We start from the raw sequence: 24,706 nt of genomic DNA, 5'->3' as shown, positions 1-24,706 counted from the left end.
ATTCTCTGAATCCTTTCTTCTCAGCTCCCTCTGTGCTGTCCTGCCCCACCAGGAAATAAATAAAGCCTTTTGATCTTCACCCAGTCAGGCAGAGAGTGAGCTGTAAACAAAAGTGAACTTGTGACATAAGGCTAGGGGAGAGATGTTGGCAACTTACTGCTCTGCTCCTGCAGGGAAAAAAAAAAAAAAGCATCCTGTTTGCTGTGCCAGGATGCCCACCCAGGGGGTATGGTGCCCCAGCTGCCAAGGCACAAGAGAAAGCTGCTGCCTCCCTGGCCACCGCAGACTGAAGAGGCATCACTGCGGGCACCCTCTTCACCCCGGTGTCATGGGAAAGGGACTGAGTGGCCACAGAGGGCCCTGACAAGCAGCTCCGTGTAGAACCTTCACCCCCAAGGCCAGCATAGGCTGGTAGGAACTTGGAGAGAGTTCCGTGTAGGGGAACAACTGTCAGTTACCTTTGTGAGAATTGGCCAGGTTCTTGATTTCCAAAATCCAGGACCTTGAAAGTTGCTCTGCTCTTCTGATCTTTGGTGGCCTCGTTTATAAATGAGAATCCTGATCGTAGCTGCCTTCTAAAGCAGGAGTGATGATTCATTGAGATAGCCTGGCACTTAGCACAAGGCCTGACCAGTTGTAAGTATTGACTAAACATTAGTGGTGCTTGTTACTGTCGGGGTTCAGGGAGACTGGGTCTGAGATGAAGACCAGGGTGACTTCCTTATCCCCCGCTCTACCCTACACCCTCAAAAGGGGAGTCTAGAAGGGCTGGTTGGCTTGGCACTGATGAGCTCCCTCTCCTTCTTTGCTCTCCTTACCCTTCTCTCTCTCTAGGGGACACTACACAGAAAATGAGAGCTGCTCACTATCCTACCCCAGCCGAATTGGACGCGTATGCTAAGAAGGTCGCAAACAACCCACTGACTATAAAAATCTTCCCCAACAGTGTGAAGGTTCCCCAGCGGAAACACGTTCGTCGTACTGTGAACGGCCTCGACACGTCAGCCCAGCGCTACAGCCCCTACCCGACTCAGGCTGCCACCAAGGCAGGCCTGCTTGCCATTGTCAAAGTGCCAGCCAAAAGCATACTCAAGGACTTTGACGGCACCCGAGCCCGACTGCTCCCTGAGGCCATCATGAATCCCCCAGGGGCGCCCTGTGCTACTGTAGCACCCAGCACTTTAGCCCACGCCCAGGCCCAGGCTCTGGCCCGCCAGCAGGCCCTGCAGCATGCACAGACCCTGGCCCATGCCCCTCCCCAGACGCTGCAGCACCCTCAGGGTATCCCGCCACCCCAGGCCCTGGCCCACTCTCAGAGCCTGCAGCAGCCTCAGGGCCTGGGCCACCCTCAGCCCATGGCCCAAACCCAGGGCCTGGTCCACCCTCCGGCCCTATCTCACCAGGGTCTCCAGCACCCCCCCAATCCCTTGCTGCATGGAGGTCGGAAGATGCCAGACTCAGATGCCCCCCCGAATGTGACCGTGTCTACCTCAACCATCCCCCTTTCAATGGCGGCCACCCTGCAGCACAGCCAGCCCCCGGACCTGAGCAGCATCGTGCACCAGATCAACCAGTTTTGCCAGACGAGGGCAGGCATCAGCACTACCTCAGTGTGTGAGGGCCAGATCGCCAACCCCAGCCCCATTAGTCGCAGTCTGCTCATCAATGCAAGCACCCGGGTGTCGACCCACAGCGTCCCTACGCCAATGCCTTCGTGTGTGGTCAATCCCATGGAGCACACCCATGCGGCCACAGCCGCGTTGCCTGCCGCAGGCCCTGTCAACCTGCCCACGGGCATCTCTCGAGCCCCCACTGGCTACCCTAGCGACCTCAAGCCAGTCGCCTGGAACCAGCACCAGCTGGCCCACCTACAGCAGATGTGCAGTGAGGCTGGTGGGACGCCAGCCCCTGGCCTGACAGGCAAGCATGCAGCAGGACGTGAGTTGGCAGGGCCTGGCTTTGTGGGCAAGGCCCCTGCCTACCCGCAGGAACTCTGCCTGGCACAGTCCTTCCATCTGAAGCCACCCCTGGAGAAGCCAACCCCATCCCCACCCGTCAACGGCCTGGCAGCCCCACTGGCCTACCCCAATGGTCACTACTTCCAACCCCTGTGGAACAACATTCTGCCCACCCCCAATAGCGACAGCTCGGGGTCTCAGGACCTCGCCATGCCGTTCCATGGTGGGCAGCCCACGGGTGCACCCCTCGACTGTGGGACGGCTGCTGGGGCCCACTACCGAGCAGGGACCGGGGGCGGTCCAGTGGCAAGCCAGAACAGCTTGATGCAAACGGTGGATTACCTAAGCGGGGATTTCCAGCAGGCCTGCTTTCGAGAACAGAGCCTGGCCATGCTGAGCAAGGCCCACCGAGCCCCTGGCAGCCGAGCCCCTGAGCCCGCAGATAGTCGAAATCTTCATATTCAGCACCCTGGGTATAGATAGGGAGCCCTGGTGCCCTCCACAAGCTACAGATCGTACGTCACCCTCCTAGGTTTAGACTTACTTTTGAGTAATTGGATAGTTTCAAAATTTCACCGCTCCAATGTGATCATTCTTATATATCTAAGAAAGGGAATTTGGTGGGATCTAGTTGAGGACAGCAGGGGATCCCCTGTGCCCTCATCCTCCCCTCCACCATCCCCAGCAACTTCTGGGTTTATGTGAGGACCTAACCTCAACTCCAGGCTATTCTCTCTGCTGCCTCTCAGTCCCTTCACCTTGGCCATTTCCCACCAACCACCTCCCGTCTTTTCTTGCACCTCTGCCTGTTTTCCTTAGGACTGAGGTGTGGGGAAGGGAAGGGCCCTGGGGAAGGTGGCTGTGGTGCCCAGCCCCTCTCCCTGTCTGTCTCTGTCTCTTTGGGACTAAGAAGCCAGACTTCCTAAGTGCTCTGGAAGCTAATTCCTTACTCACCCAAAGATCTCAAAGCAAAACAGACCCAGTCTTCACCTCCTCCCACCGCTCTCCATTCCTCAGGGCTTTGTGGTACACCTACATTGATTCCGGGAGCCACTGCACTTGTCCTTGCTACCCTCCTCAAGGGCACCCTGCACGCACTTGGCCGTAGCCTAGAGGCATGGGGAGAAGATCTTTGTATTGGCATCTTAGTTCCTGACTGCCCCCTCTTCCAGCCCTAGAGAAAGGTAGTAAGGTAGTGACCATTGAGCATACCCAAGATCCCTTTCTCACTGTTGTCTCTCCTAACTTACCTGCTGCTCCCATCCCTCGTGCCCCGCCAGAAACCAAGCAAAACAAAACAGGATCTTGAGGAACTAACTAGGTAAAGGATGATCCCATTGGAGTTCGGAATTAAAAACACCAAAAAAAAGAAAAAAGAAAAAAGAAAAAAAAAAGTTAAAATGCATTTGGTTCTCTCTACACTGGCTAAGAATATTGCTCTACACTGTAAGTTTTAAATGTCCTGTTTCTGTATGAATGTAGTGTGGGTTTGAGTAGCATTGTGTGAGCGGCCCCACAGGTACATTCACCCTCTCGTCACCTCCTCTTGCAGCCCCTCAGTTTAATGAAGAAAGAAAGAAAAAAAAAAACAAAACACAAAGCCTTAAGCTCTTTGAATTCTTCCTTTACCAAATGAGCATGGTTCTAACAGCTGGAGGCGGACCTCCGTGGGAAACAGCCCCTCCTGCCCTTGCCCGCCGCCCTTCACACGCTCATCCTTCACCCCATGCTCAGTGTGTCTCATTCCCAAGTGGCAAATAGTTGGCTAGAAATTTAAAACTTTTCTGTAACTTTAAATTTAGATCATGTTTTGTAATTTTTTGCACCCTTCTGTTAAAGATACATAGTTGGGCTCTGACTTTTTTTTTTTTAAAAACCAAATTAAGCCCTTACCTTTCCTCTTGTCTCTGGGGAATGTGAGCTGATGTTCTTATTTAAGATTTGGGGTTTTGTTTACTATCCACTGTTCTTTAGCCAGAAATTCTCTAGTGATCTGAAGCAATGTGACTGAAGACCAGTTTTTAAATTATGTGTTGGCAAGTTGCCTTATATTTAAAAAGAGAAAAAAAAAAAAAGAAAAAATGCCTGATTGTGTTATGCCAAATGATAGCAACATGAAGTCCTAATTTATTGTTCCTGATTTCCCTGCTGTCTGTGAACACTGGTACCTCCCTGTCCCTGAGCCCTCGGGGGTACCTGCAGCTTCTGGGCAGGTCCGCCCCCCAAGGCATTGACCACCGTCTCACCCAGGGCCCCCTTCCTGTTCTCGCTTCTTGGAGTTATATTTTAAGAGCACCACTGTCTCCCCTTATCCCTTGTTTGATCTCCAAACCAGATATTTTTGCCGCAATTTTTTCCAATGCCTCTCCCTGAAAGGTGAGCTGCCATCTTAGGAAATTGACCAGACACCAACTTGGGGGCTTTAAATCAAACCTCAAACCCTCAAATCTCTTCCTGTGTAGGGGTGCAAATCTCTGAAGCTCTCACTCCCACCCCTAGTCTGCATGGAAAACGTACTGTGACCCCCCCCAACTGCCCTTGCCTTTGGTGTGAGATGTTTCCTAGTTCACCCTGAGCCCCTCTCCCCCTCTGCCAGCCAACCCCCAACCAGCAATAAGGGTCCAAGCCAGGGCCTCGTATCCACACTCCCTGCCTCCACCCCACACTGCCCCTAGGGAATACCGGATTCCGTACGCTGTCCACATACTGTAGCATTCATTCTCCAGCTCCCTCATCTTCTCACCTGTGGTGGTTTATGGGTGTGATGGGGTTTTTAAGATTATTATAAACCAGTAAAAAGAAAAAAACTCACCTTCTGATCTTGTCCTATTCGTTGAATGCTGTGAATGTTTGAGGTGATTTTTCTTGTAGTGGTTTCTAACATGTCTCATTTTCAAAAGGGAAGCCAGTCCTCATTTTTAAGAGGGGAGCCGTAGAGTGGCCCACTCGGAAGCCCTCCCGGCCCGTTAGCCCAGAGCAGGTGCTGTGCTGGTTGGAAAGCACGGGGTGGTGGACCGCAGCCACAGCCCGGGGCCTCTCGCTGGGCAGGGATTTGCTGCCCTGCCTGCCAGCTCAGTGTGCTGCCATTTGCACTCCAAGGACCATTGAAAGGGGGGATCTGGTGTGCTGATGAGCCAACTGAAGACTAAATGCCCCTCCCTCCCCTTCTTCCACTTCCAGCACTTTTTTTGTTTTGAAGCTTGCATTTAATTGACAGGGAGAAGCAGGGAGCCTGATGCGGGGACTCGATCCCAGGAGTCTGGGATCATGACCTGAGCCAAAGGCAGACGCTTAACGAATGAGCCACCCAGGCGTCCCCTGCCCCCCCCAGCACTTTGGAAGTTTTGAGGGCCTCTGGCTGGTGCGGTCATCTGTAACATGTGAAGTGGCTCCTCAGAGTACTGATGGAGTCGTGAAAAGTCCAGTCCCTTTCTGAGCATGCCAGTCTCTGGGGTGCCCTTCAGAGAAGGCGCTTCGCCTCCTTTACCCCATGCCATCCCTGGGAAAGCAAGCCGCCTTCTGCCTGCGTCACATACCTGCGGTCAGCCAAGCTCACACGGCTGCAGAGTAGACCGTGAGGTGAGCCCAGCTCTTGTCTGGCCTCTCCGGGCAGGTGCTTGTGGAATCCAGCTCACATTCTGATGCAAAACCTGGCCTGAGTTTACAAAGCAGTTCTACCTGCCGGCAGCAGCGCTGGCGGGAGGGGCTCTGGGGCCGACCGCGACACCCACTGTTGCACACAACTCTAGGTGGCACCCTCCGACCTTCCCTGTGAATGCGCCCCCTGGAGTGGTGCGTGGCGGTCCTGCCAGCAGAGGGAGCCCAAGGGCGGACTGATGCTGGACGGGTGGCCCAACCTCTTGCCTGACGCGGGAGCTGGGGAGCTGGGGGGCAGGTGTTTGCTAGAGCCCGTACTTTTCCCTACCGGCTTCCGGACATCACTGTACCGAGATGGTTTATCTGGGGAAGAGGCGCGCTCTGCTTTCTCAGCAAGGCAGCCAGGGCCCCATCTCCTCCTTGGTCAGTGAATTTGACCTTTTGAAGGGTAAGCTGGTGGTTAGTTCCCCAGGCTGGCATTTCTGACTGTCCTATATCCTGTCACCTAACAAGGGCTCTTTTCACCTCAGCCTGTATGTGGGAGAGTGAAGGCAAAAACTCCAGCCCTATTAGGTAATAGTTGCCACCCCGCGGTCCTCTTCCCAGGGCCAAGCAAGAAGAGTAAGGGACTTGATGCTGATTAATTGTAAAGTTTAGAAGTCTAGGGGAACAGGAGTACTCACATTTTACCAATAAGACCAACACCCCACGTAGCTGAGCAACTTGCCAAAAAGCAAGCACAGCAAGGATCTAAACCCAACTCTACCGCCAAAATTAACGGGAGCTATTCTGCCAGGGATTGCTGGAGCTTCAAACAGAATCCAGGCCTTGTCCCAAACCAGCTGAAAGGTCACTGAGAAGTCAGTTCTCGCCTCTTCCTATTTCATTGGCCAAATGTGGATAATCACAGGCACTCACTGAGGCCTGTATGGAAAATAAACAAATACAGATGCGAAAATCCCGGTGCCTTGTACACCTCAAAAGCCCCTTGGCTTAGTCGCTGGGTATGGGCTGGGCACAAGCCTTACGAAGTCTTCACCACAGCCGGCTGAGATAGGTTCTTTTAGGATGGTGGTCAAAGCGACTTCATTTGCCCGTTGTATTAAACGAAGTCATGCCTGTACAAAGCGCTTGGCAGTGTCTGCCACGTGATAGCTGTTACCATTAGACCAGGAAAGACCCACCTCGGGCGGAAATACTAGTCTTCGGTCGAGTATGGATGCATCAAGGACTCCAGGCTTGTAAAATGTTCAGAGCCTGCACCTCCCCCATTTAGCCACCAGTGGGCAGCGGCAGGCAACTGCGTCCTGCACAAAGCCTGGTGCAGCTCCTCTGTCGTCCACCGGAGGGCGACCCAGCAGGGCAGAGTGGCAAGCAGCAGCCCGCCTTTGGCCCTGGGCCTTCACAGTTAGGCCCAGCCTTCCAGGGCCCTAACCATCCCAGATAAGTCAGGCTGGAACCAAGTTAATAAATACAATTGAGGATTTATTAAAAACCAGGGCTTCCCTGCTGTGCCCTCCTGGCACCAAGTAAATAAATAACCGGAGGGGGCACAGCCAAGGAAAGGGGAAGAGAAATCAGATCTCAAGACAGATTCTTTTAACTACCCCTCACTTTCCCAACTCCCCCCCCCCCCCCACTATGGCTCTTGGGACGTAGCACCAGCAGGCACCTCAGTCCCGGGAAGAGTGTGGCCGGCACCAAGGCATGTCTTTCGTCCCTGCCCAGGAGAGGAGACAGACCCTGGGATCACTTGTTTCCAAGCCCTTGATGACCCCAAGACCTGCTCCCGCCCCAGCGGCCAGGGCTGAAGCACCAATAGGAGGCACCTGAGGGTGGTAGGGAAGGTGGGAGGGGGAACAGGGGGACAGAACCTAGGCAGAAGAGGCTGAAAGGGGGTCCGGCCCCCTCTCCGGGTTCAGCCAGTTCCTGACTGAGGTCCTATTCCACCCTCCCTTTCTCCGGAAGCCCCGTCTGCACTCAGCTGAGGATCTTTCGGGGCAATTCAACAGAGGCACGGATGAAGACGGCGTCATCCCGCACGTAGTTTCGCTTGCGGATATCCTGGTGGGAGATGAACTTGGGATAACCAAAGCCCAGAGAGCTCTCATCCAGGGAGCCCCGCCAAGTGCCCGGTTTTTGGAAATTCTTCCAGTTTGGGTCGGGGTGAAAGGTCTCAGTGACGTGCTGTGGCTTGGCCAGCCCGGGGTCGCTCTGATCCAGCAGGGAGAAGGTGACACGGCGGGCAAACGGCCACTCAAGGAGATTGTCAAAGGCACCCGGCAGCACGCGGATGTAGAGCGACAGGTGTGTGCCCTCGCCGCTGCCGTTGCCGTTGAGGAATGCGGACACCTGCAACTTGTAGCCATACTTGTGCGTGTAGAAGGCCGGGCTGAAGCACTCGAGGTTGGGCTTGGCTTTGGCTTCCTGGAGCCGCCGGCCGTAGCTGCCGATCTTCCAGATGAGCACGCCATCGCTGCCCACCGACAGCTCCTCCAGCTCCCGCCGCAGCTCCTGCAGCTCCTGCCGCTGCCGGCTCACCAGGGCGCACATCATGGCCAGGTGGGGCTTCACGCTCTCCTCCACGTGCCGGGCCATCGCCAACTTCGGACACTGTTGGCAGAGCCCCGGGCCGGGGGAGGAAGGGAGGGTGGTTCTCAGCAGGCGCAGGCGCAGGCCCAGGGCCGGGACGGGGGCGGGGAGGGGAGGTGGCGGGGACAGGGCTGCGGGGCCCCAGCTCTGACCGGGCCGGACAGAGGACACTTAGGAGGCGGCGGCGGCCGGCAGAGGGAAGGACCGAAGGCTTCAGAGCAGCCCGTCTGCACCTGACGCTTCAAGGACCCAGAAGGGGGGGGGAGGGAAAGCGGAGGGCAGCTCACCCTGTGCTTGCAGCCGGAGTCTTTGAACGGACACAGCACCAGGGCGGTGCTGCAGCTCTCCTTCAGGTGGCCGGGCAGGTCCTCCCGAGCCACCGTGCCCACGCCACACTGGTTGGGGCAGGGCACGGGCAACCTCGGGCACTGGTACTGGTGGCTCTAGGGCCGCAGAGGCCGAGACAGCGGTCAGCAGCCTGACGCCCCGCGCCCTGCCCCGCCCCCTGCCCCGCGCCCGCCCGGGGAGGGCCGCACCTGGATGGTGTCGAAGACGAACTCCTTGGTGCAGTAGGTGCACGGCTGGGTGCGCTTGGGGCACTCGGAGGTGGCGTGCTGGGCCAGCAGCCGCCGCATCATGCGGGCACCGCACTTGTTCTCACAGTACACGCTCTCCTGGGGGCACACGCCCTCGTGGCTCTGCGCAAATGCCCGAGGGGCCGAGCTAAGCGATCCCCGGCGCTCCCGGGTGCCCCGCTCTCCCGCGTCCCTCGGCCAGGCCTCCCCCCCGCCCCCCCTCACCTCAAAGGCCTCCCCACTGAAGTCGCAGCCGCAGAACTCGCACTTGAGGCGCCGCTTGGGGCAGTCGTGCTGCAGGTGGGCAGGCAGGTCCCGGCGGCTGAGCTTGGTGGGGCAGCGGTTGGGGCAGGGGATGACATTGAAGCTGCACGTGTTCAGGTGGCTCTGGTGGGAAAGGAAGCAGTGAGCGCCTGCCAGGAAAGGAGCCGCCCCCCTCGGGCCCCATCAGAGACTCACCTGCAGGTGCCGGAGCGGCCCACTCCAGCGGCAGCCCTCCTCACTGTGGATGCAGCGGATAGCCAGGCCCAGCACCTGGACCTCCAGCTCGGGGTCTGGATAGATCTGGGTGGACGGGGAGGAACCTCGCAGGGTCAGAGCGTGCTACTGTCCCCAGTTACCAACCCCCCCCCCCGACAGGCTAGCTCTACCTTCGCGTCAGTTAACAGACTCTCTGGAGCTATATTCCCCTCTGTGCCCTGGGATAAAAGGCACAGCAGGTAGTTATCTGCTCCACAGCTGGATACCAGGGTCCCCAACATGCCTGCACATGACACTCCCTTTGGAGTGGCAACCAATCAGCCTGCTCAGTTCCAGGCAGCCCGCACATCCTCTGCTTCCTTCCTCCTGGTAGAGGGGTCCTGGCCATCAGCCACGGGTCTGGCTTGCCACCCGAAGGGGAGGGGAGCACTGCTTTTGGGCACAGAGCAGCTCTGTGCACCCCCACAGGCTGGGCATTGTGCCTGCCCTCCAGGGCAAACACTGGCCGCATTTGCAAACGGGCCCGGTGGGAGGGAAGAGGCCCCCTCTGGGGGGGGCACAGGATTCCACAGTACTGGGTTGACACTGGCCCTGAGCCGACTGGCAGCCAGCAACCCCAGCCCCCACCAGGGCAAAAGCCTGTAACCTGGGCCTCTGCCTGGCACTGTGGGCTCACCTTGGCATAGTCCAAAGGAAGTTGGTCCTCAGGGCATTTGAAGACTCCTTCACTGTGAAGGGGGAGCGGACAGGGTCAGGCTCTAGCTATGGGAAGGGAGAACCCAGGCCCCACCCCCCTCCCTCCCTCCCTCCCTGGACCCGTTCTCAGCCAGACCCCAAAAGATCCTAGCTCTTACCCTGGGGAGAGGGGCTCTGGGCCCAGTGGAGGCAGACAGCTGCCTCTGACAGCATGTGGCCAACAGGTGGCAGCTGGTACCCCTCCCCCCCCGAAGGGCAGCCGGTCTGGAAAAGGGACAGGACACCTGCCCTCCACCCCTGTTAGTTTTCACTGGCTGGGGGGACAGGGTAGGGGGGCAGCGATGGGCTGAGATGAAGTGGCAGGGCTGCCCAGCCCCCATTAGCGTTCTTGTCCAAGAACCCAGAGCAAAGGTCAGTCCGGGGCCACTTTACCCCATCCCTTCTCTCCTCCCATGAGGGTGTGTCTTCTAAAGCAAAGAGGAGAGGCTCACTCTAAGGCAGTGTTTTACACTCCTATCCAGTCCTAACCACCTCCCTCTGAGAAGGGGCTGCATGCCCCCATTTTGCAGATGAAAGAACTGAGACTCACAGGTAAAGCAGCACCTGGATGTCTGATTCCACAGCTCAGGTTCTACTACACTGTACACACAAAAAAGAGGCTGGGGCAAGAAAAACCCTCCAGGCAAGCTCAGCCAAGACTCTGGCCACTGCACGGCAGGCGCTGAAAGCTTTCTGACCTTGCACCAATCCCCACCGGGCGGTTAGCACCAAGGAACCTGCTGGCGCACCTCCTTCCACCAACATGGCCTTGCTGACCCTGGCCAGGCCCAGTCACACACACCTGGCACAACGTGCACAGCCTAGGCAGGGCCAGGGCTCACCCAGTAGGACTGAAGGCCCTCGGGCATGGCATTCCTGGCAGATCTGAGTCAGGCAGGTGGGAGGCAGAAATCAAGGTGGAAGCGGAAGCCACATGACAGCCCTGTCCATGACGGTACTTTATAGGACCTGGGCAGCTCATGCCCCGGGTGCCCAGAAGATTGCTAGCACCCACCTCCCCTGACCCCACTACCACCACTGGCCACGCCACCAATGCCAAGAACAATACATGCCCAGGCACTGAAGAGGTGTGCCCATGCCCATAGGGCAACCAGCCTTCCTGGACCAACCTGAGTAATAACCCCGGCAGGAATGGGGAAAGAGGGGTGGGCCATGGGGGAGGGGTCTGCTTGGCTGCTTCAGGAATGTGCTGATTTTGTGGTTTGGGAGACAGGGAGGGGACTAAGGCAAGTCCCCAGGCTTCAGGCAGAAGATTAGCCCGAGCAGCTTGGGGCCCAGCCAGGATAAAGGTTCCGCCAGGGCTGTGGACACCCTTGCTTGCAGGGTAGGGGATGGTGGTGAGGGACAGAGCCTGTTCAACCACTTCTTTCCTTCGGGGGCCTCAGCTGCACAGCTCAGGCGCTAGGGGAGGGGGGAGGCAGGGCCCGAGACCGCTCCAGGCTGTGCAGCGGAGGCCCAGGCCCAGGGGAGAAAACAGGATGGGGGGAGGGGGCTATGGGAGCGGAAGAGGGGATTTCCGGTAGGGGGAGGGGCAGAAGCCGGGGAGAGGGGCAGAGGAGGTGGTGGAGGGAAACGGCCTGACAGCCCCCTCCCCTGCTCCCTCGGAGGCAGTAAGGGTGGGTCAGCTGGGAGGGGGTAGGGGCTCAGCTGGCCTCATCTGGAAACCAGAGGGCCGGGGAAGGGCACCGCGGCAGACAATGGGGCTGTGTGTAGGGGAGTCTGTGTGTACACTGAAGGGAGGAGGGAGGAGGGTGAGGGAAAAGGAGGAGGGGGCGGCCTAGCAGCTCTCGCAGGAGCATATGTGAGGGCAGGAGCCGGCCCAGGCTGTGGGGAACTGAAAACAAAGGGCCTGCTGAGATTTCCGCCAGCGGGGGGCTGCGGAGCGCCGAGAGAGGGAGTGCGCCGAGAGAGGGAGAGAGAAGCACTGTGCTCCCTGCCTGCGCCCCTAGCTCCCCCCTCAGCAAACAGCCTCCAGACAGGCGGCAGTGGCTGACCCAGCTTTCCCCTGTGCTCTTGGGCCACGACCTCCCCAGGAGTGGGGGCTCCCTCATCTCGCCCCCCCCACACCCGGGCCTGAACAGTTCCCAGCAAAAGAGTTTAGATTCAGGACACCGCAGAGCGCCCAGAACTCAAGAGATGCCCCAGAGCCCAGGGGTCACCTGGAGCCCTGGTTCCGTAACACCCAGGGTGCGACCCCCTCCGTCACGATTTACGGACCACTCTTGGTACTCAAGATCCCCAGGGGCAAGGAGGGACACCGAGCGGTCCCACTGCTTCAGGGGCGATCTGTAGCGTCACAGTCCTCCCTCTGTTGTACGACCAAAAGCAGCCCGGGCTTAAATCCCAGTTCAGCCTTTAAGTAATTGTGTGACCCTGGGCAAGTCGCAGCCTTTCTTTGAATCTCTTTCACCATCTGTGAAATGGGAGAACAATAGCTGCCGTTCTCGGATCGTTCTTAGGATCAGAAGAGATTAGATGGGCAGAAACTCCAGAGGCTTAAGGCACTGTGCGAGACAGAGTTCTGTCCTCTTCCCGTACGGATTCGAAGTTCAAGGATGAGGCCGCTCCGGCTTTCAGGTGAGGGGGAGGGCCTGCCACGGGTCAGGAAGGGCGTGTTCTCCCACCTCCACCCCTCGGTCAGGCACCGAATTCTTCCGTAGGGCCCCGGGACCCTTCGGATTAGTGCTTGGAGTCCCCCCTCGGGGCCTGACGTCACCGCCGCCCCGTGACGTCACGGTGGGCGCCCCTGAGGTCACAGAGCCGCGGCGCAGACAAAGGCCCGGCGTGCCTCCGGCCTGGGCCCCTCCCCAGGCGCCGTCCCCCCTCGCCACGGCCACGGCCGTCCCCCGCTCCCCCCGGCCCGCACCTGAGGAACTCCTGCAGGCAGGTGTCGCAGAAGCGGTGGCCGCAGGTAGAAACCTGCACCGGCTCGCGCATGGGCTTCCCGCACAGCGGGCACAGCAGCCGCCGCTTCGGCTTCTCCAGGAACTTGTAGTCGAAGCCGGGCATGGCGGGCGGACGGGCGGGCGGGCGAGCGGCGGGCACGGGCAAGCGGGGCCGGGCACGCGGCAGCCCCACAGCCCGCGCCTCGCTCCGGCCGCGCTCCCGGCTCCGGGCGGCGCCGACTGGCGGCCGCGGCCTGCGCCCAGCCCCCCGAGCCCGCCCGCCGGAAGAGGGGGTGGAGCCGCGCCCGCGCGGTCCTAGCGCCCACCGCACCCAGCTCCCACCCACCTCGCGGGCTCGCGGCGTCGGGGTCGGCGGACAGCCAGCCTGGCGCTCTCCACCGAGCGCGCGGGCTCCTCTCTCCCTTTCGTAAGAGATCGTGGCTCCGCTTCTCCCCGGGGCCGGGGGCGCCCTGACGCTGGATGGGCCGGAGGGCCCCGGCGGCCGGACTGGGCCGCGCCACAAAGGTTCGCTTCTCCAGAGTCAACAGCTCGGTCTCGGGGGGCCACGTGTCGCCCCAGTGCCCGGGACTCCAGCTTGCAGGTGCTAGGCAGCTGAAGCCTGGCAACCAGATCTGGGGAGCTGGGCTGGCGCGGGGAAGCCGAGCTGGGCGCTGGGCCAGAGGAACCTCGGCCCCAGCCTCAGGCTGCGCCCACATTCCTCCCCGGACCGCGGCCCTGCCCAGCCCTGGGGTGTCGAGTCGCCACCCAATCCCCCCCCAAAGAGACCACATTCTAGGCAGGCAGCTGATGTTTTTATTGGCGCGATTTCCCAGTCATCTGGAAAACTGGTCTGGCCCAGCCAGCTACCCTTTCTCCCAACCTGCTTTGGGGGAATGGCTGGGGTGAGGGACAACCTTCAGCAGGGATCCCCCTCTGCAGTAGACACTTTGGTGCCCTTGCAGATGCACTCCCAGTCCGCTCAGAAGTTGTGCAGCACATCTATGCCTCGGGATCTCGGAGTGGGGGTGGGTGGGGAAGCTCCCTGTTCCAGGCAATGCAGAAGCCAGGCTGCCAGAATGGCCAGTCCAGGCAGGATGGGGCTTGCCCTGCTCCAGAGCACTGAGCTGCTATCCCAGGGGGCACCAGCAGCTTATTTTCTAACTGGGCTGGGGAAAGGACAGGGTCTGGGTGGAGCCACAGCTGCCTCCAGCTTTTTTCTGCCAAGACTCTGGAGGCCACCCTGCTTCGGAAGGTTGGGTCGGCTTTCCGACTCTAGCCAGTCTGGACCCTGGGGACACCAACTTAAGAGGGGTGGGGAGAGAAAAGAGAGATACTGGGGGAATGGGGTGGGTTGAGGTTTACGGGTCCAGGGCCAAAGGAGAGTGGCCGCTTCCCTGGTTCTTCTGCCACACTGAGGACCCTCCAGGCGGCTGGTGGGGACAGTCTTGCTGCAGGCAGCTGCAGTTTTCAAGCACGGTCCGAGGAGCAGCAATATCAGGGTGGTCCAGGGGTGTACCTAGGTGCCTCACGGTGGAATCGGCTCATCTGTAACCGCTGGAGGGTACAAACGAGAAACCCCTGCAGCCGCCCTGAGGGCAGTGCCTCCGGCAAGGGATACCCACCTCCGCTCCCGCTCCCACTCCCACACGGGGCCCTGGACTCTGGACCCTGACTGGCCAGAAACAGAGGTTCCAACTGAATGGGATTGGGGGTAGGAGAAAGAATGCCTTTGGGCCCCGGGAAGCACTGGGAACAGCCCTTCAGAAGGGCTGACTGACTCCCTTGCCCTCCCCAGGCAGGAAGCTGTCTTACCCTGCAGCTTCTGCTTTCATTTATCTGGGGGCTTAAGATGCTTTTAGTGCTTTGGGCTGTGACCACTGGGGGATGGGAGTGTGGGCAGGGACGCGCTGGATTAACCCTTGTGCGGAAGGTTACAACTCACGGCGGACTGCCAGGAGAGTGTTTCCATGGCAACACGACACAGAAGTCACTGTGTAGGGGTGTGTCTCATCCAGCTGCACTGGCCGAGGGAGTCCAGCATCCTCATCCCTTCTTCCTAGTCGACCTCGGGCCCCTTTGCCCCAAGAGTACACTTCACCCTCTGCCAAAGCGAATCCCAAGGACAGAAATAGGAGGACACAGCTTAGCAAGCAGCTACCCTCCTGGATTGCCGTACTGGCCCCAGTAGGAGGTTCAGGAGCCCTGAGCAGAATACTCCCCCCACCCCCGACTGCTCATGGGCCTGCCAGCACCCCTATCTGCCCCCATTGTGCCCACTAATCAATCACCTGCCCCAATGGCTACAGTGAACGCATCCCCACAGGCCACCGTTGCTATCTTGATATTCTGCAGGCCTTGGACTTGACAGGGTGCCCTGCTGACCCGGCGGGCACTGGTGCCCAACTGCCCATGCTGATTGCTGCCGAAAGTATAGCAGTCACCAGACGCTGCAGGGAGGAAAGAGGAGAGGAAGGAAAGGGGTGCCTCAGCTGAGATCCCGAGGAGGCCAGGAGAGTCGACCTGCGGCCTCCTGTGCCCGGGTCCTACTCACCAGTCACTGCAGCTGAATGAGCAGTGCCCAGGTCCACACTGAGCAGGGGCTCCTGGTTGAGGGGTGCAGAACCTAGTGGTGTGAAGCTCAGGGCCTCCTCCACCTGCTGGTGGGGGGCAGGCTCCTCCCCCAGGGAGAGGTGGTCCAGGCCCAGCTTGTTGAACCTTGAAGGTGGAGCCAGAAGCCAAGTCCGACTGATGGTTTGCATAGACCCGACTGACCCCACCAATCTGGGCAAGAGCTGGTCCCTAGGGGACAGATCCCACCCTGGATTGAACCCAGCAGCACTCTCAACCCCACCCTCAGTTCGGACCCTCGGTGGAAGGGAGGCCATGACAGATGGAGCATTAGCGGCCAGGGAGGGGGAGCGGCAGGCTGGTCACGCCAGGGGACCCATTCACCTGTTACTCCCACAGGCCAGGGCTCGACCAGGGACAGTGAGGATCATGGAGGAGTCAATGCCACATACCACCCGCTGGGCTTCCTGTCCTGGGGGCATGGACACCTGCTGGGGGCAGCTGTGGGACTCCCTGGTGCCCAGTCCCAGCCGGCCTACAAGGAGAAACCAGGATGGGGCTAGTCTGGGTTTTAGGGTTGGTGATGCCAGGATGAGGAGCAGCCACGGAGAGGAGGTAACCTCGTGAGTGAAGGCTGTGCCCTCAGCCAGAAATACCTAACCTTGGGCCCTCTGTGGCCAAAATCCTTCTCTTCCTTATGGCACTGTTCAGGTGCCAACTCTGTCTCCTCCAGGGACGTCCCATGCCATTCCTTGGGTTCCCACATCTCTGGACCCTGAGGGGAGCCCTGATGCTGTCTCTCTTTTATTGCAGGGAGATGTCATCCCTCCCCCGTCTAGAGTGAGTCTGCCAGGAGGACAGAAACCCCATGTAAGTCCTCTCTGGTTTCAAATGCCTAGCGTGACATCTGACCCAGAGAGGGCCACCGTAAGTACTGCCAGATGAAAGAGATCTCTCATTATGTCATAAGCACCTGAAGGAAGGGACTCCTGTTCATATTGTCTCTGCACCCAGCACAAGGAGGGGCTCCTACTAGATGTGCAGTAAAGTTTTGTTAAATCAAGAAATGAGTGGAATTGGAAGAGAAAGGAGGGAGAAGGGGCCATGGGGTGGAAGGCGGGTATGAAGAGGAACCAGTCCCAGTCAGGCATGTGAGATGGAGCCTAGAGCCTGGAACAGGGCGGAGGGCTTACCACTGTCGCCACGGCCCCACGCAAAGAGTTCTCGCTCAGTGGACAGGGCCAGCATGTGGGACGCCCCACAGGCCACCTGCACCATCTCGTAGCCCAGCAGCGCCTCCACAATGGTGGGCTAGAGAGAGAGGGGAAGCAAAAGAGACTAGGTAAGGGGCCTGGACCAGCTGCCTGGCCTCAGCATCCCGTGGAGGAACGAAAAAGTTGGAGGCTGCAAATTCTCACGAGACAGCTGTGTCTTTAACTGCCACACACACCCCCGCCACACACACACACACACTGCAACCACTGGGGAAAAGCCTGGTCTTTCTGTACTTCCCCTGGTGTGGCCCAGAACAGGTGCAGCCTGGGAGCTAGAGGGACCTGTGGCTGCTGGGGATCCCCGGCCTCCAACTCCGGTGTCAGCTGTCCGATGCGGGCTCCTCGCCATCTCCCCACTTCCACCTCCTCCCCAAGGTACCTGCAGCACCCACCTGGCTGAGGTCATTGAGGCTGCCATGGCCTAGGCACCCATTGCTGCCACTGCCAAAGGTCATGATGATACCTCGGTCTGCAGAGGGAGTTGGTGAAGAAAGAGAAGGGAGAGAGGTTGGGCTGTTTTTCCAAAGAGGCCAGTCCATGGGTTGGAGGAGCAAGAAGTTGGAAGCAAAGTCTGGAAGAATGGGACAAGAGGCAGAAAAGGACAGGCAGGGTGTCTCTTGGTGGGCGTTTGGACAAGTGACAGCCTCTAAGCTTTATTTTTATTTTTTAAGATTTTTTATTTATTTGACAGAAACACAGTGAGAGAAGGAACACAAGCAGGGGGAGTGGGAGAGGGAGAAGCAGGCTTCCCGCCGAGCAGGGAGCCCAATGTGGGGCTCCATCCCAGGACCCTGGGATCATGACCTGCGCCGAAGGAAGACGCTTAACGACTGAGCCACCCAGGCACCCTGCCTCTGAGCTTTAGATCGGAGCTTTCCAGATCTGTCACTGAGCCTCCCTCAAATGAGGATAATATACAGTAACTACCTGGCCAGGACTATTGTGAAGGGTAAAGGAGATTGTGTAAGTAAAGTATCTCTCTCTCTCTCAAAATTATAAATACATCTTTAAAAAATAATAATAATAAAGCAGCTGGTGCAGGCTAACGAGTAGAGAGGAGCATTAGGAGTGAGCAAATGACAACCAACGAGGGGAGTTGCTCTGGGGGGCCTTCTGAGACACTGTGGGATGCCCCAGGATAGTCCCCTGCTGGACTCACCGGTCAGGCAGGCTGTGAAGAGGTCCCCGCAGGCCACATGCTTGATAGTCACGCCCGACTGGCCCTCCAGGAATCGGGAGACAAACTGGGGCAGCTGCTGCTCCACGGCCCCCGGCAGGAGGGCGCCCCCTCCGGCGCCTAGGGGCGGGGCCTGCGGGAGGCCGGGAGGGCGTGGGCGGTGCCTGAGCGGCCCCTCCGGCCCCGCCTCCCGGCCCCGAGCATCCAGCCGCCCCCCACCCCCCGCCCCCCAGCCTGCTCACCTCCCACAGGATGAGGCGCCCCGAACGCGTGACGCCCGCCTTCTGCGTGCGTCCGGCTGCCACCTGGACCACTTCTGTGTTGAGCATCGGCAGCCGCAGCGGGGCGCTGAGCCCGCCGCCCCACGCGTACACGGACGACAGCGGTGGGGGAATGGCCGGCCGTGGGGGTCCCCGGGGTATGCCTGCGGGACAGCGCGTCGGGCCGATTAGACTGGGGGGAATGGCTTGGCGTCAGGGGGCACCGGCAGTCGGCTCTGACTTACCCCTGCAGCGGGCGCCAGTGCTCCTGCTCCCTGTGCTGCCGCCGGGGGCCATGGGTGGCCCAGGGACCAGGGACTTCTCTGCCCTGTGGGTCAGACGGGGGCTTCAGGACACGAACCATTCCTGGCACCCCCGCACGCAGGCTTACTGTGCTCCCCCTGGGGGACCCCGCCCCCACTCCCTGCACAGGCCTCCTCATGCGGACACTGCCCAAGTCGGTGTGAAGGTTGAGGAGGGCGCGGATGCAGAGGGGCTGTGCCATGATGTGGCTGAGCGGCGGCCGCCGGGAGGGCTCCAGGCTGAGCAGACTGAGCACGAGCTGGCGCAGCTCAGGGCTGTACCGGTCAGAGATGGGCGCAAAGGTGCCGCTCATGATCTTCAGCACCAGCGCTGGCAGGTTCTGTGGAAGCACGGAGAGGGAGGGTGGCCAGAGCCTGGGCCAGGCTCTTGGGAGGCAGCACCTCCTGCCTCCAGGTCTAATGGGGTGGTCAGAGCAGAGCCCCGCACTCAGAACTTGCAGTCTGACTGACCAGGGGACTCCCAGTGAGAGGAACTCCTCCTAGGGGAGTTGCAGCTATGTCCTCAGAAACCTTAGGGGGTTCGGAGAACTCACATCTTGCCCTTAGGAGGGTCCCTAGTCTGGTGCCCTCAGGAGTCCTCGGTTTCATGGGGGACCCAAGCCTGAGGGAAGCCACAGCCCTGGGGTAATCTACCAGTCTGATGAGGGAAACAACTCAGCCAAAAGAGAAGAAACACCGAAGTGGCTGGAGCCAAGGACTTCCAGGGGAGGGAGACAGACATTTCCCAATTGTCTCTTTGGGGGTATAACTCACCGCAGCTTCAAAGGCCCTCTTGAGACTGGCCAGCTCATAGAGGACACAGCCCAGGGCCCAGATGTCACTCTTCTGGTTGTAAGGCTTGCCCTCACACAGTTCAGGGGAGATGTAGCATGGGGTGCCCACCACCTGCAGGAGGGAAGCGGATATTATTATAGCTCAGGGGAGGGAAGGCCCTGTCCAAGGCCCACCGGAGACTGCTTCTCCCTGCAGGACCACCCAGCCAGGGGCTAAGGGGCCAAGGTCTTGGGGAGGGAGGGGGTTGGGATGCAGAGTGAGCCTTGGCCCTCAAAAGCTCCAGCACCCTTGAGGTCCCCTCTGTGCCCAGGCACCGTGTAGGCCTTGCTCTTGCTACTAAGGATCTTGGAGATGCCGAAGTCACCAATCTTGACAACCATGCGGTGTTTGTCAAGAAGGATGTTTTGAGTCTTGAGGTCCCGGTGTAGGATGAGATGGGTGTGCACGTGATGTAGCGCGAGCAGGATCTGCACAAAGAAGTGTAGGATGGTCTCCTCCTCCAGCAGGGAATTACAGCGCTTTTGGATGAACTCAGCCAGGGTGCCACCTGCAGCCACAAGGAACTAGTTAAGCTCTAGGCTTTCCCATGCCTGGCACTCTCCTGTTGAGAAACTACCAGCCCAGACAGGGCAAGGGCCTGCCAGCCTCACACAACTCTATACCTCTGACCCTCAGTCCAACCTGTTCTGAGGAGGAAAGCTGGCTGATCTGTATCTGTCTGTTCCAGAGGTAAGAGGCCCTTGGAGCCAGGCCAATGCAAGAAGGCTGGCCCACCTGGTGCGTATTCCATGGCAATCATGAGGGCCTTGTCCTCTAGGAAGTTCTCATAGTACTCAATGACATTGGGGTGGTTGAGGAGCTTGAGGACCTGGCACTCATTTTGGGCTGCCTGCCGCTCTTCTTTGGTCATCTGCTCCACTGGGATCTGCTTGATGATCACCAGCTTCTGGTCAGCCTTGCGCAGGCACAGGTGCACAATCCTGGGGACACAGAGCACAGGGGTAGGTCCCAGCTGAGCCTCCAGCCACACATCAGGCAGGGCAGACCTGGTCACTGGATGTTCCTTAGAAGAGGGGAAATAGAGGGGCACCTGGGTGGCTCAGTCGTTAAGCATCTGCCTTCAGCTCAGGTCATGATCCCAGGGTCCTGGGATTGAGCCCCGCGTCGGGCTCCCTGCTCTGCGGGAAGCCTGCTTCTCCCTCTCCCACTCCCCCTGCTTGTGTTCCCTCTCTCGCTGTCTCTCTCTCTCTGTCAAATAAAATCTTTAAAAAAAAAAGAAGAGGGGAAATAGGCACAGAGACTAAGAGGTCAGCTAACTAAATGTGCAGAACACTGAGTTTAAGAACAGGGAGAACGGGGCGCCTGGGTGGCTCAGTCATTAAGCGTCTGCCTTCGGCTCAGGTCATGATCCCAGGGTCCTGGGATCGAGCCCCGCATCGGGCTCTCTGCTCAGCGGGGAGCCTGCTTCTCCCTCTCCTACTCTGCCTGCTTGTGTTCCCTCTCTCACTGTCTCTCTCTGTCAAATAAATAAATAAAATCTTAAAAAAAAAAAAAAAAGAACAGGGAGAACTAACCACAAACACTGTGTGAGACCTTGTGTGTGAGACCTTGGGCAAGTCATTTAACCTGAGGCACAGTGAAGTTAGTCTTGATCTTCCTAAGTCCCCATAGACTTTGGAGTTAACTGCCTGGGTTCAAATTCTGGCTCCTCCTCTTACTACTTACCTGGTTTGGGATTATATGACATTTTCATCTGGAAAACAGAATCAATTTCCCTGGGTTGTTGAGAGGATCAAATGAGAAAATGCATGTAAGGCACTTAGCATGGTGCTTGGCACATAAAAACTGCTCTATGCGTGGAAGCTGGTCATACTATTATTTTCTTTTCTTTTTCTTTTATTTATTTATTTATTTTATATTTTATTTATTTGACAGCGAGAGACACAGCAAGAGAGGGAACACAAGCAGGGAGAGTGGGAGGGGGAGAAGCAGGCTTCCCGCGGAGCAGGGAGCCCAATGCGGGACTCGATCCCAGGACCCTGGTTTCATGACCTGAGCGGAAGGCAGCTGCCTAACCAACTGAGCCCCCAGGCATCCAGCATCCTAAATTTTTAAGAAATTCAAAATAAAACTTTTGATTTCTGCCCCCAAACCCTTTCCTTCCTCAGTCTCTTCCATCTCAGTTACTGACACCACCATTAAAGTCAGACATCTGAAAATCATGCCAAAATCTTTCCTTCATTTCACACTAACATATCATCAGTAAATCCTGTTTCCACCTCCAACATATTATGAACTCAACCATCTCTGACCTCTGCTATAACCCTTGACCAAATCATTATTTCTTGCCTAAAGTACTGCAATAGCCTTTAAAATGGTGCCTTTCACTTCTGTCATCCTCAAATCTAAGTTCCACACAGCAGCCAGAGTGACATTTTAAAAATGCAAATCATATCAAGACCATTCATTCTGCTTAAACCCCTTCCCTTTTACACTTCAAATAAATTCAACCTCTTTACCTCAGCCTATTAGGCCATCATCTGTCCTCTGTGACAATCACATTTTATACCATTCCTCATATATATATGTGTGTATATATACACAGATATACACACATATATATATCATTCTTTACCTACTACATACTACATGACCACTACATTCCAACTTCACCAGTCTTTTTCTCAGTTCCTTGAATACTCTGAATTCTTTCTTTCCCGCGTGCGGATATGCTGCTTCCTCTGCCTGGAAAGCTCTGCCTTCACCTTCGGGTTTCTGGTTTTCATTCCTCAAGTCTTGGCTTTAAACTTCACCTCTCAGAGAAATTTTCCTTGACCCCCTCCCCAAATAAGTACCCCCGGTGTATGCCACGCTCGCAGCTTGTTAATAACTGCTTTAATATCTTGTTTATTGTATTATTTTACTACAGTCTGTAAGCTCCGAGAGGGAAAAGACCACGCCTATTTTGGTCTTTACTGTACAGTCGGCGCCGAGAGCCTGACCGGTATAGTTGGCGCTCAATCTTTGTTGAATGAATGAGTCAGGAATCAAAGAACGCAACTCTCAGGGGGCGCACAGGCTTGTCGGGGGCGGGACCTCGTTAGAGGCGGAGTCTCCCAGCTGGGCCCGGGACCGGAAGCCTGGGCGGGGCTTTCCGAGCGGGCGCTCACGCGTCGGGGCGCGGCTACCAGGGGAGCGAATTCGCGGTCAGAGTTGGGGCTCATTTTCCCTCTCCCCGACCAGTTTCCTTCCCCAGATCCCTGGCTCACCCGAAGGCACCTCTCCCCACCACTCGGATCCGCTCGTACTTCTCCATCTCATTTCTGAGTCACATTTCCGGAACCCCCCACACCCAGGCGCGGCGCGTGCGCGGACCCGCCCACTCTATGGTCACGCCCCCTACGCTGCAAGATAATGGCGGGGCGGAGCAAGGGAGATTGGTGCGGGTTTCAGCTCTGCGTCTATCTTGGGCTGTTTACCCAGTCCTTGCAGCCCCCGGCCACAGTTGCTTTTTCAGAGTCCCAGAAATGGGGTTTTATGCCAGTTCTTGGCGCGCTTGGCAGGTAGAACGGTACCAGCCATTCCCTACACACGTGTTCGCATCCGGCCCTCACAAAACTTCCTTAGAGCGGAGGGGTGCCCTGCACAACCAGTGAGGGTGAAAAGCAAGGGCCAATCTCTCTCAGCCCACTTTAAAGATTTTATTTATTTGAGACAGAGAGAGAGAGAGCAGGAGAGGGGGGAGAGGAAGAGGCAGAGGGAGAAGCAGATTCCCCGCTGAGCGGGGAGCCCCAGCGGGGCTCCACCCCGGGACCCTGAGATCATGTCCTGAGCCGAAGGCAGGCGCCCCTCTCCCCCCGACTTCTTTGCGCACTAGTGACACTATTTGGGAAGGAGAGAGCGCATTCTCATTGGCACGCAAATGATAAACAGCCAAAACTGTACCGAGAGTGTCAGCACTCTCGGTCTGTGAGGCAGGGAGCAGGGTTAGTTTCGTGTTTGCCTAGGGAGGGACCGGGGAAACACCAAGCCGTGCACATGGATTCACCTAGGGAGGAGGAGACTCCAGGCTGTCCCAACAAGTGAGCACCGCTCTCGTCATCACTCCCCCCCCCGCCCCGCCCTGCACACACACAACTTTGCCGCAGGTAATCCGTCTTCAACGCTCAACTATAGGGAGAATCTCCTTTGGGGATTAGATGAGAGGGAAGTGGACCACTATCTGTAAGCATCAGAGAGAGGAGGAAGGAGAGCTGTTTGACCGATGTGGGTTCAAGGCTTCTGCCTAAACGTAGGGGGCTGGTTAGTACGATTGTCTAGGGTTTTGACCGGAAGTGAGTTTAATTCCTGTTGTCTCCCTGTGCCTCCTGCTCTGTGTGAGCTCCATAAAAGCTCAGTTAAGGAGCGAGAGGATGGTGATTAGCAAAGAGACAGCGTCCCTATTTCTGAGCGAGTGAGGAAAGGAGTGTTGTTCTGTCCCGCCCCACCACTCAAAAGGGTACTCAAACCTGCCCACGTGGAAAGACCACTAGAGGGGCCCCACGAGGGGCCCTCGGTCGCTGGCTCAGGCTTTTGTTGGCTGATGAACAAAGCTGCCCTGTGAGCAAAGGGAAGCGCAGAGGGGAAAAGCCACACAACTCGGGACACTCGTGCTCTCACCTGGAAACCAATCGGGCCGTGGTTGACCCAGGAGCCCCACAGGGGTTAATATGTAACCTTGGAACCATCAAGGGAGGCAAATACCCAAACCTCTTGGTCCCTCTAGCTTTCCCTCCCTCTCGCAGCATCTTTTCCCTAGCCCCGCCTCCCCGCTCCCCCCACTACCGTCCTCTCCTCTATCACCACCCCCAGCCTCGGGTCCTCAGCCTTTTCCCCTTTCGCACCTCGCGTGTTAGGAGACGGGAGGGGATCCCGCGCCAAGATGGGGATAGGCTGACACCTAGTGACCACGAGCTGCAACTGCTCCAGGCCACTGTCCTGAAGAGTAAGGGTCACCCCAGCAGCCCGGGCAAATCCGCGGTCTTCCTCTTGCCAGCCTCCAGGGAGCCAGGAGAAGAGCTGGGACTGTCTGAGGGAGTACTGTGACAGCCGCTCGGCCCCAGCAGCCCAAGAGCGGGCTGGGAAGAAGGGTGATGGATTAGTCGACCCTTTCTAGGCACCAAGTCGATGCGGGGCGCCGTAGAAGCTGATAAACATGTCCGTCTCTGGCCTGAAGAAGCTAGAGATCCAGTGAAAGAACAGGGTATGGGCGGAGACCATTATCGAGGCGGGGCTCGGACCCCTCCCCAGGATCAGGGCTTAAAGGACGCGGGTGTGCGACGGGCCCCGCCCCGCTCTGCCCAGAAAGGAGTTGAGGGCGGAGAGAGAGGTCTCTCAGTACCCGCCCAGGCGGGGGAGCCGGTAGCCCTGGGGAAAGAGGGGACGCTGGTTAATGAGGCCAAGCGAGCGAGGCAGGACTCCGTCGGCAGTCGGGAGGCGCCAGCAAGG

At 58.0% G+C, this 24,706-nt stretch overlaps 3 protein-coding genes across 8 annotated transcripts in view; 1 reads left to right on the top strand and 2 right to left on the bottom strand.

Moving 5' to 3' along the window:
* The window catches only part of FAM222B (family with sequence similarity 222 member B), a 77,323-nt gene extending 72,554 nt beyond the window's left edge, over nucleotides 1-4,769 (top strand). For 2 of the 3 annotated variants that reach the window (XM_081805518.1, XM_081805519.1), the window contains one exon: nucleotides 835-4,769. In XM_081805518.1, coding sequence (XP_081661644.1) covers nucleotides 835-2,441 — 1,607 coding nt within the window. In that variant the 3' untranslated portion in view covers nucleotides 2,442-4,769. The remainder of the gene's footprint in view (nucleotides 1-834) is intronic. The other variant, XM_081805520.1, reaches the window with a different exon arrangement.
* A 2,250-nt stretch (nucleotides 4,770-7,019) lies between these two features.
* TRAF4 (TNF receptor associated factor 4) lies at nucleotides 7,020-13,085 on the bottom strand. The gene is made up of 7 exons (XM_081805453.1): nucleotides 12,825-13,085; nucleotides 9,879-9,930; nucleotides 9,182-9,286; nucleotides 8,948-9,109; nucleotides 8,684-8,845; nucleotides 8,435-8,590; nucleotides 7,020-8,168 (listed from the first exon to the last, which is right to left on the bottom strand). The coding sequence occupies exons 1-7, from the start codon at nucleotides 12,965-12,967 to the stop codon at nucleotides 7,536-7,538; spliced, it is 1,413 nt and encodes a 470-aa protein (XP_081661579.1). The 5' UTR covers nucleotides 12,968-13,085; the 3' UTR covers nucleotides 7,020-7,535.
* A 557-nt stretch (nucleotides 13,086-13,642) lies between these two features.
* NEK8 (NIMA related kinase 8) lies at nucleotides 13,643-22,579 on the bottom strand. Of its 4 annotated transcripts, none has more exons than XM_081805451.1 (15): nucleotides 22,489-22,579; nucleotides 19,994-20,199; nucleotides 19,534-19,766; nucleotides 19,199-19,330; nucleotides 18,557-18,765; nucleotides 18,368-18,450; nucleotides 18,105-18,286; nucleotides 17,845-17,995; nucleotides 17,078-17,154; nucleotides 16,605-16,722; nucleotides 15,796-15,946; nucleotides 15,395-15,642; nucleotides 15,132-15,290; nucleotides 14,779-14,944; nucleotides 13,643-14,397 (listed from the first exon to the last, which is right to left on the bottom strand). In XM_081805451.1, the coding sequence occupies exons 1-15, from the start codon at nucleotides 22,533-22,535 to the stop codon at nucleotides 14,385-14,387; spliced, it is 2,175 nt and encodes a 724-aa protein (XP_081661577.1). In that variant the 5' UTR covers nucleotides 22,536-22,579; the 3' UTR covers nucleotides 13,643-14,384. The 4 variants fall into 4 exon arrangements, with proteins under 4 accessions (XP_081661577.1, XP_081661576.1, XP_006731654.2 ...); XM_081805450.1 differs by having other exon boundaries at nucleotides 14,786-14,944; XM_006731591.3 differs by having other exon boundaries at nucleotides 14,786-14,944; nucleotides 15,395-15,558.
* Between the last annotated feature and the right edge of the window lie 2,127 nt (nucleotides 22,580-24,706).

The sequence above is a fragment of the Leptonychotes weddellii genome, chromosome 15 (assembly GCF_054177405.1).
Source record: "Leptonychotes weddellii isolate Sample4059 chromosome 15, ASM5417740v2, whole genome shotgun sequence".
Classification (NCBI taxonomy): Eukaryota; Metazoa; Chordata; class Mammalia; order Carnivora; family Phocidae; genus Leptonychotes; species Leptonychotes weddellii.
Note: the sequence above shows the minus strand (reverse complement) of the source record. Positions and strands in the feature narration are given on the sequence as shown.